Source organism: Pteropus alecto, unplaced genomic scaffold, assembly GCF_000325575.1.
Source record: "Pteropus alecto unplaced genomic scaffold, ASM32557v1 scaffold76, whole genome shotgun sequence".
In the NCBI taxonomy this organism is placed as follows: domain Eukaryota; kingdom Metazoa; phylum Chordata; class Mammalia; order Chiroptera; family Pteropodidae; genus Pteropus; species Pteropus alecto.
Window position 1 is genome coordinate 1,894,440 of NW_006443138.1, and position 15,681 is coordinate 1,910,120.

Here is a 15,681-nt window from a genome sequence, read left to right on the forward strand (position 1 = left end):
GTGTTCAGAGAGACAGAAAAGGACCTTTCAGAGTCAAGTTTGTAGGGGGACAGGATGTTGGAGATTTTCCTCTCCCGTAGCTTTTAATTTTTCAGTGAAATAGGCATTCCTCTGATAGTGAAGGGAGAAGTGGTGAAATAGGAAGCCTAAGGAATGGTGAAGGTTTTAAATAGTTGTTGAGAGAAATAGAGAATAAGCAGATAAGGGATACATGAGAAAATTTTGGGCTAGAGTTGAAGGATCAGTTGAGTTTAAGAACTGTAAATTTATAGTGCACCAATCTTTAAAGTTGGGCAGTTTTCTCTAGCAATTCTGAACAGCTCTAAGAACATGTAGCAAGAATAAAACTGAATAACAAATAACTAAAGATTTTGCAGTGGAATAGTTGAAGTGACATGTGGGTCTGGATAGAAAGACATGAAGACAGGGAGCTAGTAAACTGGGGAAACATTCAGAATTAAAAGGACTAGAGATTTCAGTACAAGCCAAGATTAGGAAATCATGAGTTTCCAGGAAAAGTGAGTAGTGGTAGTGGTTAGAGAGTAACCTGTTAAGAGTTTAAGATATCAGAGATGTAGCAGATTATAACGAGGTCCAAAAAGTTAACCACAGTTAAATGCAAGTATAGGTCTTTGAATTGAGGAGCTGAGGAACAATAAGGCGCAGGTAAATCATACTTGTGGACACTGTCACCCAGGATGATGATAAGATTGGAGATACTGTGAGCCAAATGCCAAGTGAATGTGAGGAAACAACCATGAGGTCGTTTTTATCTACTGAATATTTTTTGCAAAGTAATAAATTTATTGCAAATATTTTTGTTTTTTAGTACAAAGTAGTTGTCCCAAAAATTGGAAACATACTTGATCTTTGTACAGCATTGTCTGCTTTATCAGGAGTACCCGCAGATAAGGTAAGATGTTTCTGGGTTTGAAGTATATAAGTTCGAGTTTAGTTTTGCAGTGTTGTAAAACCAGCTTAATAGAAATATATTTTCTTTTAGATGATAGTTACCGATATATACAATCATAGATTTCATAGAATATTCGCAATGGATGAAAACCTTAGCAGTATTATGGAGCGGGATGATATTTACGTGTAAGTATAAAATTCATTGTCCAAAATATTACTTGAGAAAAAATTCAAAGGAAATAATACAAAAGTTTTTCAGAATTTATGGTCAGTTTTGTCTTTGTAGGTTTGAAATTAACATCAATAGGACAGAAGATACAGAGCATGTGATTATTCCTGTTTGCCTAAGAGAAAAATTTAGACACTCAAGTTACACCCATCATACTGGTTCGTCACTTTTCGGTCAGCCTTTTCTTATGGCTGTACCACGAAACAATACTGAAGATAAACTCTATAATCTTCTGCTTTTAAGAATGTGGTAAGTGCCAAATTAGTCTACATTAACAAAATAAAATATAAACTTGCTAATGAAAGTAAACGTGCAAGATACTATCAGAATATGATTAGATAAGTAGTTTTATCTCAACTTCATTTAGACAGGTAGCAGTTTTAAAAAATCAAATAGTCTAATCCAGTTTCTTGATCATGTAAAACATTACTGAGGTAATTTCAACTCAGGAAGCATGAATTCTTTTAACTGTTTTACAGTGAAAAAAATTAAAAGTTAACAGTTGAAAGAATTAAAATTTAGCATGTTTGCAGACTGAAATAACAAATGTCAGATGTTTTATTTCTTTACATAAACTACTAGTTCAAGATTTCATACTAATTAGTTTTATTTAAAAGGATAAACTTTAATGGTTGATAGTGTTGTAAGGCAACCCATCTTTATATTCCTAAAACTTTGAATTATAGGGTAATCAAGAATTGGATTTGATCCCTTTCTTTTATACTTTACAGCTGATGTGTTTAGTTTTTTTACATATCTATTTTATTGTAGACCCATAACTCATACATAAAGATCACATTATACAACTATAAATGAACTTAGCAATAATATAACTATCATCTAAATGATTATAATTTTTTCAAGTCAAGAAATAATTTGTCACAAACTTTAAACATATAAAAGAAAGATGTTAAAACCCAAGAACAACAAATTAACTCCTTTTTATAAAGACAACCAAAACATAAATGATTAGTCAGTTGCACTTATGGAGTTGTATCTTGAGTCTGAATTTATTCTTGAATCTACTAAATGACCACTCTTATTGCATTAAAAAGGTTTGTTTTATTGAAAGCATGGAAAACTTTTTAAGTTCTTACCTTTATAGAACTGAACTTGTTTGATTTCTGATTTTATTTAAGCCGATACGTCAAAATATCTACTGAAACGGAAGACACTGAAGGATCCCTACACTGCTGTAAGGACCAAAATATTAATGGGAATGGCCCAAATGGCATACATGAAGAAGGCTCACCAAGTAAGACTTCCCTATTGTAAAAACATTTTTCTTAGATTATCGTCTCAGAGAAAAGTTGAGAGGATAGGGATCAAGGAACTAAAAAATACCCTCAAGCATGGGAAAATGATGTTAGTATTAATACTTTTTAAATGTAGCACTGAGTTAAAGACTTCTAATATCTAAAATTAGGTGAAATGGAAACAGATGAGCCGGATGATGAATCCAGCCAGGATCAAGAACTTCCCTCTGAGAATGAAAACAGTCAGTCTGAAGATTCAGTTGGAGGAGATAATGATTCTGAAAATGGATTATGTACTGAGGAAACATGCAAAGGTCAACTCATGGGACACAAAAAACGATTGTTTACATTCCAGTTCAACAACCTAGGCAATACTGATATCAACTACATCAAAGATGATACCAGGCATATAAGATTTGATGATAGGCAGCTTAGGCTAGATGGTAAGTATTTGTGAAAACGGCTTGAACACTAAACTTGAGCAAAACATGTTTTTGGAGTTTTTTTGGTGAAAACCACAAAATTCAACACATGAAAAATAACATTTACTTAATCTATCTAAAATCTTAAAGTATAATAAAACACATGTCAATGTTTATTAAATGGAGGTTCAACTTATGCTTAAGTTTTGTTTCTGTTTTTGTTTTTTAACTCCTAAAAATATTTTAATGGCTTGGAAACAGCAGTTTGCTTTGAGCACCTAGTAAAAATAGAGATTGCTATTTATTCTGGCATAAATCTTAATATTAAAATACATTAATTTTAACACTAAAGCATATTAAATTTTAAAGAAAAAATATGTTTCCCACCTTAGAAAGATCTTTTCTTGCCTTGGATTGGGATCCTGACTTGAAAAAAAGATATTTTGATGAAAATGCCGCTGAGGTAAGTCATTACTCATTGCTGCTTTATCTTTTGATCACACTGTTTGTTACACAATTTTGCTGCTACCAAATGTTTATTCTGTCAGACAATTGGTTATGTACTAGAAAAGAAAGGGTTTGTTGGTTTTGAACATGCTTTCTGTTTCCGTTGTTTAGTTGTTTATAGGTGTGTATACAGGAGTTATTTAGAAGTGTGGTATAAATCTCAATGGAAATAAGCCTTACGATTCTTTAGAGAAAGTTTAGGAGTTTTTCATTACTATTCATAGTAAGATGGTATCACTAAAATGAGTTTTGTTTCATTTGTTCTCTTAACTCAAGAAATACTTCTCTTTAGGATTTTGAAAAACATGAAAGTGTGGAATATAAACCTCCTAAAAAACCCTTTGTGAAATTAAAAGATTGCATTGAGCTTTTTACAACAAAAGAAAAGCTAGGTGCTGAAGATCCCTGGTAAGAAACAAAGTTAAATGATTGTTTCTAATTTTTTCTTAAGGAGTTTTACTGAGGTATGTGCTGCATAAGGTTAAAAAAGTGATAACTAAATTCCCTTCGATATTTTAAATAATAAGTATTTATATGATAATAGTCTATTAGGAGGGATGAAAATGTCTTAAAAGTATAATCATGTTAAGATTTAATCTCATTACTATATTTTCCATAATAGCCATTTTACTATGAATAATTAATTTTAGTTGCATTTTCTTAAGAATTTTTAGCTGTGCAGCCATTTTGAGAAAAACTGTTTTAGGAAAATGATAATGATATGTTTTGTGGTGTTATTAATTCCATTAGAGCCCAGAAATTTTTGAGATTTTCTAATACCTATATCTTAGCACAGTTTTGTGATGCATCCATGTCTTTTTAGCATGCAGAAATGTAAATAATCTAGCCCTCTTCATTTCTTTGAATATTTATTTACGTATTAGTTTATAGTAGTTAACTCTATTTAGAAAATGTATTGAAGATTAAATAAGAGTTCCTGTCGATATGGTACATATTAGGATACAATAACTGCTCACTGAATAAATGTAGAACTTTTCAAAGTTTTCATATATATATTTTTTTAATTACCTCTGTCAAGCTTTAAATGTTTCTCTTTATTTTTAGGTATTGTCCAAATTGTAAAGAACATCAGCAAGCAACAAAGAAATTGGATTTATGGTCTCTGCCTCCAGTACTTGTGGTACATCTCAAGCGATTTTCTTATAGTCGATACATGAGAGACAAGTTGGATACCTTAGTTGATTTTCCTATCAAGTAAGTTCTGATTATACTTCATAAACATTGGACAGCTCTTAACTTCTTTTAAACATTAGGTAGCATTGGGCCCAGTTTCAGTTTTTCAGTGTATTTTTGAATAGTTCTAACAATTTGTAAGGATCAGTAACAATTTTTATTGCTACTTAGAGATTTTTTTCAAGGAACAAAGAGAAAATATACTCTTTTTAAAAAGTAGAATAAAACTCATTCTGTATTACATTATTATCGATTCATTGGCCCTGTTTATAAATCTAAGATACTCAATAATTGTGTTTTTCCTAGGAATTATTTCATTGTTAATCATCAGATATTCTTAAATATGCTTATAAAAAGAGACTAAAGTAATATAGAAAGATAAAACAGTAATGTAATCATTTCTATCGTGTCATCCTTCAGTTCTCTAATTGCACTGTCCAAAGTATGACAGTATTTGTAAAAAAGTATAAAGTTGTCCGGAGCCAGCATCTTTGTAGTCCTTTTTTTTTTTAAAGCTTTCATGAAACATAATTGAGAATTCAGAACAAAAAGGAATATTATGTTCTCATTTATATAGTTCAGGAAGGACTTTATCACGCAATATTTTACAGCAAGAACTTGATACTCTCCCATTTGCCAAAAAGAACTGATAGTATTCTTTTATATTTCATGATATTTATACACCAGATTTACTTTGATACAGTTAATAAGTAGACAGATGCTGAAGGTGGGTGTATATACAGAGGTTTTTAGAAGGAAATAAATGATGTAATATTGAAAATATTCTTTGGATTGCTTATTCTAACTCATGTTTATAAATTTAAAATTGAACATGTTTTGCAATTATGGAAGCAAAAAAATGGTAATTTTCTCTTTAACAAAATTATAATCCATCAGAGTTTTCAAGAATATATCACATTGACAATGTAAGTACAAGAAGCAGAATTAATGATAAGCTTGACTCTATTAGAGACATATTAGAAGTTTAGAATCAATATTGCTTTTTTATGTGGCAAGTACAAAAAAAAAAAAGAATAACCAGAAATAATGGTAAGCTATAAGATGGTTATATTCCAGTTTCATGCATGACAGATTATAAACTGGTTACATTTCAAAGAATGTTGCCCCTTTGGGATATATAGATTATCAAAACCAGGAAAGTGTAGAATAAATGTTGGGGTTTAATATATATTTAAATTATTATAAAATTTTTAAGAAAGTTGTTTTTCACTATCCTTTTAATCTTTCCTAAATAAATCATTCCTAAAAATGGCTTTAAAAATATAAAAAATAAAAAGGACCCAGATAGTAGATAGTGACGACTATTTAGTACTTAGCATAAAAACATCTGAATAGCAACAATCAGCAGAGAGTTTTTAAATTCTGAACCCATAAGAAAATTTTTGCGAAAACGTTCACATCTCGGCTATATACATGATTTGTAAAGTTGTTTGGCCATTAGTAATTTCTTTAGTGAGATAGATGGATAGATGTATAGATATATCTATGTATATATAAGAGTCAAACAACGCTAACAGAAGGAAATAGAATTCATTGCATTTAGGGAAAACATAAAACTCACTTGATCTCTTTTTCAAACAGTGACTTGGATATGTCAGAGTTCCTGATTAATCCAAATGCAGGTCCTTGCCGCTATAATTTGATTGCTGTTTCCAACCATTATGGAGGGATGGGAGGAGGACACTGTAAGTTGACAGTTTACTTTTTTACTAAAATCATGATATTTGATAACTCCAGACTTTTTTCCTAAAGATATTTGTTACTAGTTAAAGGGAAAATGTGAACTATGTCTTACATGTAGCAGTTGTTCAAAAAATATTGATTAATAAGTAAATCCGCTTTTGCTTTTTTTTTTTTTTTTTTTTTTTTTTTTGACATCAGGAGTAGAGGATTAAGTTATTCATACTCCTCAGTTCAAAGCCCAAGAAAATTACTTGTCCATTCAGGGCTCCTGTCCTCCCCATTCTCTTTTCTCTTCCCTTTCTAATGTGTTTAACATATGTGCTCTTATAAATCATGCATCATTATTAAGTTACATAATTGGTATTATGGTAGAAATCTTACCTTTGTCTCTTACCACATATCTTAAGACATGTCCATTTAGTCCATTGCTTCTAAATACTACTCATTGTCCACTGTATTTTATCTCTCTGCTCACTTCATGGTAGACATTCAAATTCCCTTTAACTTTCTACCACTGTAAGACTGATAAATATCATTGTTTATGTTCCCCTTTGTGAGAATTTCTTTGAGCTGCGTACCCAGAAGTGAGATTGCTGGGTCATGAGTATTTTAAGTACTGCCAGATGGCTCTCCAGGATAGTTATACCAGTGTACACTCTATTGAATCATCTTTGCATTCCTGGAAAATTCTACTTAGTGTTTTTTTAATGTACCCCATTGGATTTGGATAACTAATTTTATTTAGGATGTTACAATTTAATTTGTAAGTGAAAAGGCCTTTATTTTTTTTTATATTGTTATTACTTTGGAGTGAGATTAGAGGTCTGTCTTTTTAATCTGTCCAAAGAATTAGCTTTCTATTTTATTAAATTTTTCTTTCTGTTATTACATGTATGTATTGTATCTCACTGATTTCTTCTCTTTGTTATATTTTTCTTCGTGTTGCCTTGGGTTTGCTCTTTAAAAATCATATTTTTTTCTTTTCCCAACTTTTTGGATTGAATGCTTTTTGTTTTCTATTTCCCACCCCACCACCACCCCCCATTGAAGGCTAAAATAAAAGCTCTAAATTTCCCTCTAAATACTGCTTTATCTTTATCCCATAAAACGTGAAATGTAATATTTGCAGTTACGTACTTTTCTAAAGATGGCATTTGTAAAGCTCTTAATTTTATTTTGTAACAGGGCATTGTCTATATTATATTTAACCATGGGAGTTTATTAAAGCTTCCATGTGGCTTAATAAATCTGTTTGTTCAATGTTTGTGTGCTTGAAAAACATATTTTCTATTCAAACATAGAATTCTAAATCTAATAGTTTAAGCTTATCAGTTGTATTCATATTATTACCATCTTTGGTCATTTTTGATGTTCTATTTCTGAGAGGAATTTGTCAGAACTCCAGCTGAAGTATTGATTTATCTGTTTGTTCTAACAGTTTTATTAGTTATTTTGCATTATTAGTTGCATTTATGTTTACAGTGGGTAGCTCTTCTTTTTCTTTTGTTCCTTTTACCACTATTTGACATTCTTTTATTTCCGTTTATTTTTCTCAGAATTAGAAGTGTTAGTCTAGCTTCCTTTTGATATCATTTAGTTTGCAAACTGTGTGCCTTTTTGTTGGTTCTGTCTCTTACAAACCATATTATTGTTAGAGTTTTGTCTTTTTATTCAGTCTAACAATGTATTTATTTTAATTTGTGAATGCAGTGGTCATAAATTCAGATTGACAAATTTATGGCCCACAATGGGATCCCCAGGAGAACAATAAATTCGTTTTGCAAAGTGTAGAATTATTTAGAAGACATGGCCTATAAAGTGCCACTTTTTAGAAGCTATGACAGCAGGTAATTGTTTTGAGGACATTTTGAAACTGTTCTTCAGTTATTGGATAGTTTGTACAAAGCATGGGATAGGAAATAATTTTTTTAATTATGCAGATTCATCGCTTTTTGCCTTTGTCTTGCTCTGTATTTTTGTTAGACTTAATGTACTTCTGGTACAAATACAACTACAAATTAGTGAGATAGTATTGTTGGAAAAATATTTGACATAGAAAATTTAAATTATGGTTGAGTTTCAAGCTTTGGAGTCAGAGACAGACCTGAGTTTGAATCCTAATTCTGCTACTTAAGAGCTACATTGTTGAACAAATTAAACTTCCCTTCATGTCTCATTTTCCCCATTTCTAAAATTGTAAGAATAATGATAATGCCTTCTTTATGAAATAATGCATGTAAAGTGCATGACAATGTGCCTGTTACATGATAAATGTTAATTACCATTTATGGTCATTAGTATTGTTATTCTGTGAATTAAAAAAATAATAAATCTGTTCTTTGTGTTCCTAGAATGAAAAAAGTTACAATTGCATCTTATATGAAAAGTATCTTAGCATGTTGATTGTAGGAAATTATTTTAAAAACATTTTAATCAATGAAATCAGTTGAATGTGTTATAGATAGACCTTATATAGATGATTATCACATAATTTTTTAATTAAGTTTATTGGGGTGGCATTGGTTAATAAAATTATATAGGTTTCAAGTGTACAATTCAATGCCGTGTCATATGTATATTGCATTGTGTGTTCACCACTCGAAGTTAAATTTCATTATCATGTAATTTTAATAGGTATTTCTCATATAGATGATTTTAAATTTTAAGGGTTCTCCTCAGGAAACCATAGATATTTCATTCACCGAAGTGATTATATTTTTTCATTAGATACTGCTTTTGCAAAAAATAAAGATGATGGGAAATGGTACTATTTTGATGACAGTAGTGTCTCCACTGCATCTGAAGACCAGATTGTGGTAAGTGTCTTTTATTTTCTGATAATTAAGGAACCCACTGTTTTAAAGGAGGCCCAAAGGACATTGTAATCTATATTCTAGCAATTCTGATAGCTAAGAGAGACTTGCTCTGATTTAAAGAAGTGTAAAATCATTCCCTAACTGCAAATTTGTCTTCATATTTACCCACTAACAGTGGAATAAATTGCAACGTGAAAATTTTTCTGGTAGTTTTCAACATGAAAACTGGAGTTTTTTAAGGACAATAATAAGTTACTATTCTAATAAAAAAAAATTTTTTCTGGAAAATAGGCTTCAACATTTCTAGACATTGACTGCTTAAAGTCAGAATGCTAAAATGGGAAGAAAAAATATCCCTCAAGAGCCTTACCATACATGTGATTTTTTAAAGTAAAATTTTACCTTTTATGACAGTTAAATACTTAAACTCAAATTTATATAATTAGATAAAACAAAATCATAGATTTTTAAAAAATTAACCCTGCGTATTTGTTGCTTTGATATTTTCTAAGTAGTAGAAAAAAGAGAAAGTTAGATCTATTTACACGTGTATCAGTTTATCAGTCACACCTGGAGCTAAAGTACTGGTATTTGTTTTGCTTTCCATCAGGGCAGATTTTTATTATCAGATATTGATTAATGAAAAGATGACTAGTATATCCTAAGAAGAAAGCTAAGGCTTGCTAGATAAGTGTTTATTTCTCTATAAATTTTGCATTTCCATAAATTTTACTTATTGATCACAATATTACAAAGAGTGAGAAATAGAATTTTTGTTCGTGTGATATTTCCTGTACTGAGGTTTTTTCTTGATGTGGGGAATACTAACTGCTTTATTGCCCAGTTTAAATTGCATATTCCTTGAGGGCAGAGATAAGCTTTTGTTTTAGTTTATAATACTTTAAAATCCTTCAATTTATGTCATTCAGCTTAATAAGCTAATAAACGTCTGAGCCCAATTATTGGCATAGTTTTAATCTGTCATTGGATGGAAAGATACAAAATTTTGAATCGTTTCTCTCTAGCTGTTTGATATTTTTATCTATAAGTATATATTATACATACAAATTATGTACTGTTGCTTATCTCTAGCTATAACAAAGACTTGAATATTAAATATTCAATGTGTATATGTCTAAGTTAATTACATTTCCAGTTTATATATAGACTTCTGATTTCAAGTCATATCCCTCACTTTTCAATTCTGTTCTACTCTTTAATTTCCCAACAAAAATATCCTGAAATAGCCTACATCCTCCTTCAAAATCTTTCTGACAACACTGCCTTAATCTTACCTTCAAATAAACAGTATATCTTGTTTATATACAATATATGAATTTGATATTACCTTGCATCTTACAATAATGATTCTTCATTTAGTCCACAAGTATTTGAGTACCTTCTATATATAGGACTCTATTCTAAACAAGGTTAAAAACAGATATCTCTGATTTCAAGAGGTTTACAATGTAATAATGACAGAGGAGCAAATTAACAATTATATATGATAAATACTTAAATATCTTGGCTACATAGAAAAGGGCAACTGTCTCACCTGATTTGGGATTTAAGGAGACAGGACCACTGCAGGGAAGTTTGCGTAGAGAAAGTGGTGTTTAATCTGAGATAGCAAGTACAAATAGTAAATTAGACAAAAGAAGCAAAGTATTCTATGTAAAAAGAACAGTACCTACAAAAGTACTGAGGCATGACAGAACATAGCATTTAGAGGAACAGCAGATAATTTGATATTACTGAAAGAAAAGACTTATCAAGGACGTGGGGAAGAAATTGTCTAAATTTGGAACTCAGATCAACAATGATAGCATTCTTCATTGTTTAGACCTTTTATTAAAGGCTGTGAGGAGCACTGGATGATTGTTAAGCAATAGAAGAACATTATTAAATTTTTATGTTAACATCTGTTTGAGAATACTGTAGAAGTCAGTTTGGAAGGCACCAAGAAAAGAAGCAGAAAGGCCATAATTCTGCCTCCAGCAGAAAGGAGGCTGTCATGTAATTTAAGCAATAAGAGCTTCTAAGTTTAAAGTAGTGTTATTAAATATATAGACAAGGGGATAATGGATTTGAGGTTCTTACTGGATAGAATTAAACAAACTTGATTAAGATTAGATATAAATGGAGATATAGAAGTGCAAAGAAGGAAAAGTTGAAGATGACTCTTCACAATTCATCAAGATAGGAAATATAGGAAGATAATTTGCTATTGAAGTTTGAAGTACCTATATAATAGCTAGGTGGAAATTTTCATTAGGTAGATGGTTTAATAGAATTAGCATTCAGGGGTGAGAACTAGCTTCAGTTATAAATTTGAGTTGTCAGTGTTAGGTAGCACTTGAAGCCATAGGTTTGAATGAGTCACTTAGTGAGAAGGAAGGTACAGGTTGAGAAAGACTAGTTGGCTAAGGACAGAACATTATTTTTTCAAAGGTCAGGACTTAATGAGTCCACAGAAAAGTCAGAAGAAACTGTAGAGACAGAAGATCCAAGGAAAAGTGGTGTCACAGAAACCAAAAAAGAATGCAAGAAAGAAGAGCAATAAAGCATGAAATGCTGGAGAGATTGACTAAAAGAAATAAAAAAGGCATTTATTTAATTTGTTTATAGGAGGTTATTGACCCTAGTGAAAGCCATTTCATTAGAATGGTTGGAGCAACAGGTCACATTGAATTGAGGAGTGTATATGAGAGTGAATGATGACTATTAGACTACTGTCTTCCAGCCTGGTTGTAAGGAAGACTTTTTATGCAGGAAAGTCCAGTAGGTAAGGACTCATTAAAAATACACAGCTATGATTGATGGAGCAATATCCTTCAGACAGTAGGAACAGGTGGACTCTACAGCAAACATAGAATGAAGTGGTTAGTATTAGAAAGAAGCTCATCTTTTCCTTAGAACTAGGAGGGAAGAAGGCATAGAATTCTATTTCATATTAGAGTAACTAGGTTAATCTGTTACAGAGTTGCATTTATTTATCTGTCCAACTTAGAAGAGAATAAAAATTTTAATTCCAGTAACCATTCTTCCTTTATATATAGAAGTCATATTTAATCAATGTTAGTAACTTCCATTTTACTATGTGTTGTTTTTCTGTTTGATTTATGTCCTGTCAATAAAATTGGTTACCAGCTAAAACCTCATATTTAATGTGATCTTTAAGAATCATGACCTTTTTAACTTCCTTTGTTTGTTTTAACAGTCCAAAGCAGCATATGTACTCTTCTACCAGAGGCAAGACACTTTCAGTGGAACTGGCTTTTTTCCTCTTGACCGAGAAACTAAAGGTGCTTCAGCTGCCACAGGCATCCCATTAGAAAGTGATGAAGATAGCAATGATAATGACAATGATATAGAAAACGAAAACTGTATGCACACTAACTAATGAAAGTCCTAGAAGCCATAAAAGAGAGACTTTCCTGCTGGTGGTATCTATTGACATGATACAGTTATCCACCACATTAAACAAAAGTCTGAGATGGGGAGTTTCAGATAACCGAATGTAAATCCTTTATCAGATTTTAACTTGTGCAGTACTTGAAGTGAAACACAATGAAAACTTTAACAGAAATTGTCTCTTAATACATTTACAGTCTTGTATTTACAAGCTAAATATATATAGGAAATCACAAATAAACCCCTTTTAAGTTTGCTGCTGTTTTGATGAATTATGTTTTCTTTAATTTTTTTGGATGTGAGTTAATTGATGACAAATGTTAAATTTGTGGGTGTTGGTCATTTATTTTGCTCTAATAATACTGCAAGAAAACTATGGCTGAACTTAGTTTTTGGATAATCTAGTTCATGTGCATTAGACTACCATATATACTACTATGATATTTAGCTGCAGTATTAATGTGGCGTAAATACTGCAGTAGTATTCTTGGAAAACCAGATTTTCCAGCTATCCCTGGTAATCAATGTGGGCCTATTAAAAAACCAAATCATGATACAAGAAACAATCTTGAAAAAGTTATTTCCTTTTGTAGTATCATTAAAAATCCAGAATATTTTGTTCATCTTACTACTACTGTGGAAACAGGTTCTAGATTTCATACTTCATCTAAAGTCATTTTTTAGTTAACTATAAGCATTTTTAACCGCTATTGGGATCTATTTCTTAGACATTCAAATTCTTTTTGACTTGTTCTAAAATGCATACCTTTAATCTGGTATTGGTTCAAAACTAAAATTTTTGCTGTTTTTCTCTACCCCATTTTTTGGTAATTTGGCAACTTTTAGCTCTCCCGATTAATGTAATATTAGGACAAACTTAATAGTTTTCTGTATCCATAGTAATAATTACATCAAGCTTAGGATGAGAAATTTTTTTCATATACTGGCCTTTAAATCATTAATGGACAATTGGCTTTAAAGGTAGGTCTGTTAACTTTCTTTGTGTGTTCCTGATGGAATTCACCATAGCCTTACAGCTTTTCTCAGAAGGTAACTTGCTATAAGAGAATTGGCATTTGCATGTTCCAGAGTCAGACCTGTATAGTATATAAAACATACAAACCTTGAATTTGATTTTAGTTCACCACATTCAAGGATCCAGGATGCCAAAAATATGTGTGAATATTTGAAACATTTTTTATTTGCTGCTTTTTCCCTTTGATCTAGTTGAAAGAATGTATTGTCAATTGGCATACAATACTGCCTTTAATAGAAAATCTAAATATTGGGGCACATTTCACATATCGACTACCTGAGAAATTGCTTTGTGTCCCACTGTTATTAAAGCAAAAAGTATAATGTTCTTCACTTGAACTAATCAAATACAATAGATTATAAATTGTGTATTGTAAATAAAAGTTCACTCTGTGAGTGCACATTTTGGTAAATTATTTATTTATGTTAGCATTTAAAAGTTAAAAAAAAAATGCATTTGACCAGGATAAATGAGGTATGTTGATCATGGCTTTGCTTTATACCTTGATATTAAAGCTGGTTTTTATCCTGGTATTTTAAAAGCTGCTTTGGGTTTTATTCTTTTTCCTTTTCTTTTTTCTTTTCTTTTCTTCTTTTTTTTTTTAATGTAAACTAACCTCCTGCATGACAGAGGTTAAAATTTTGTCTGCACTTGAGTTCACTTGAGTTTACATTTGAAATGTGCATGTTTATTTATACAGATTTCAATAAAGCTATTCAAGGCCTTATTTAGTCTTTTATTTCTTACTCTGAATCTTTTGATAAAAGTCCCCTATTTTATGGGTGAGAGACTATGCGCTAGACTTTTTAGTTATCATATAGTTAAAAATAAAGGAAAGCATGTCAGAGCAAAGTGAATCCTACTGTTAAAGGACATGTTTTAAAGTTGATATTTTAAATTTAAACATTCATTAAACCAATGTTTGTACACCTATGTTTCACTCTTCTAGAGTCTTGAGATAAAGCAGTAAACAAATATCCCCGCAGTCACAGAGCTTATAGTCTTTCTGCTGTCTACCAACTAATAGACTATATTTCTAGTTTTCTGAGGTTTAAAAGCCAAAATTAACTTTTCTATCCCTAGATTTCAGTCTCCATCCTAATTGTCCATTGAGACCATTTTTTAATGCCTATAATTCTATTCCCACTAAAAGAAGTGTGTTTTTTAATTGGAAATATTAATAATGCTATTGAATTTGTCAAACTCAAATGATATTTTCAGTTGCAAAAAATAAACTAAAAATAATGTAAAAGAGTAATCCATACTCTAAAAGTAGATGTTCATAAGTAATACAGGGTGGTAGGAATATATCCAGTCTAGAATTCTACTTCTAACTTTGCTACTTAGTAATAGTATGACTTTAAACTTAATTTCTCCTAGTCTGTTTTTTTACCTGCAAAATAATGATAATAGCATTTATTGAGCACTCACCATGGACTAGGTACTATATTAAAGTGTTATGTATTATCTCATTTAATCCCACAAGAGCTATGAAGTAGGGACAGTCATCATCCCCATTTTTCACATGGAGAAACCAAGGTATAAAGCAGTTAAGTAATACTCCCAAGTTCCTATGGTTACTATGTGATGGAGCCAGTATTTATCCCCAGATATACATACTACCTCCTACTGTTATAGTGTCTGCCTCACAGGAATCTTTAGAGCTCAAATGAGATCATGTATTTTATGGGAAGGTGCTTTGTAAACTATGTGGTATACTTATTACTGATTTCATCAGTGTAAATAGCAGCTCATCTTGAAGTCATAACTTTGCTTCAAAAAGTATCTTTAGCTCAGTATTTGAATACAAAAGATACCAGCTGGAATACTGACCAACCTTTCCCTTTTAAAATTAACTTAATTCAACTTATGTATATCTGTTATAATTTTAATTAAATTTTGAATGTAATATGGCATTTTTTTCCCTTGTTGATCTAACTCAAGAGTTCCCTTCTTTACATTTCCCCAGATGCAACCCAGATTTTCAGGACTTCTTTCTTCACCTACAATTTAGTTTTAATTAAACTCTATGGAAAAGCTACAGCTTGATGCTTTATTTAAATACCCTGCTTTCTCATAATCTGTGTTCTTTTAGTAGTCGTATATTTATCCTTGTTTTCCTGACAACTTGATATGAAACCACACAAAATACTGATTTGGGCATGAAAAAAATCAGTAAGTAATAAAGCCA

General features: G+C 31.0%; 1 protein-coding gene across 3 annotated transcripts in view; it reads left to right on the forward strand.

Moving 5' to 3' along the window:
• USP15 (ubiquitin specific peptidase 15) overlaps positions 1-12,726 on the forward strand; it is a 106,974-nt gene extending 94,248 nt beyond the window's left edge. For all 3 annotated transcript variants that reach the window (XM_006923693.3, XM_006923694.3, XM_025040960.1), the window contains 11 exons: positions 830-913; positions 1,004-1,098; positions 1,199-1,390; positions 2,281-2,396; positions 2,568-2,840; positions 3,212-3,282; positions 3,619-3,734; positions 4,392-4,541; positions 6,123-6,226; positions 8,952-9,040; positions 12,261-12,726. In XM_006923693.3, coding sequence (XP_006923755.1) covers positions 830-913; positions 1,004-1,098; positions 1,199-1,390; positions 2,281-2,396; positions 2,568-2,840; positions 3,212-3,282; positions 3,619-3,734; positions 4,392-4,541; positions 6,123-6,226; positions 8,952-9,040; positions 12,261-12,443 — 1,473 coding nt within the window. In that variant the 3' untranslated portion in view covers positions 12,444-12,726. The remainder of the gene's footprint in view (positions 1-829; positions 914-1,003; positions 1,099-1,198; positions 1,391-2,280; positions 2,397-2,567; positions 2,841-3,211; positions 3,283-3,618; positions 3,735-4,391; positions 4,542-6,122; positions 6,227-8,951; positions 9,041-12,260) is intronic.
• The last annotated feature ends 2,955 nt before the right edge of the window (positions 12,727-15,681 follow it).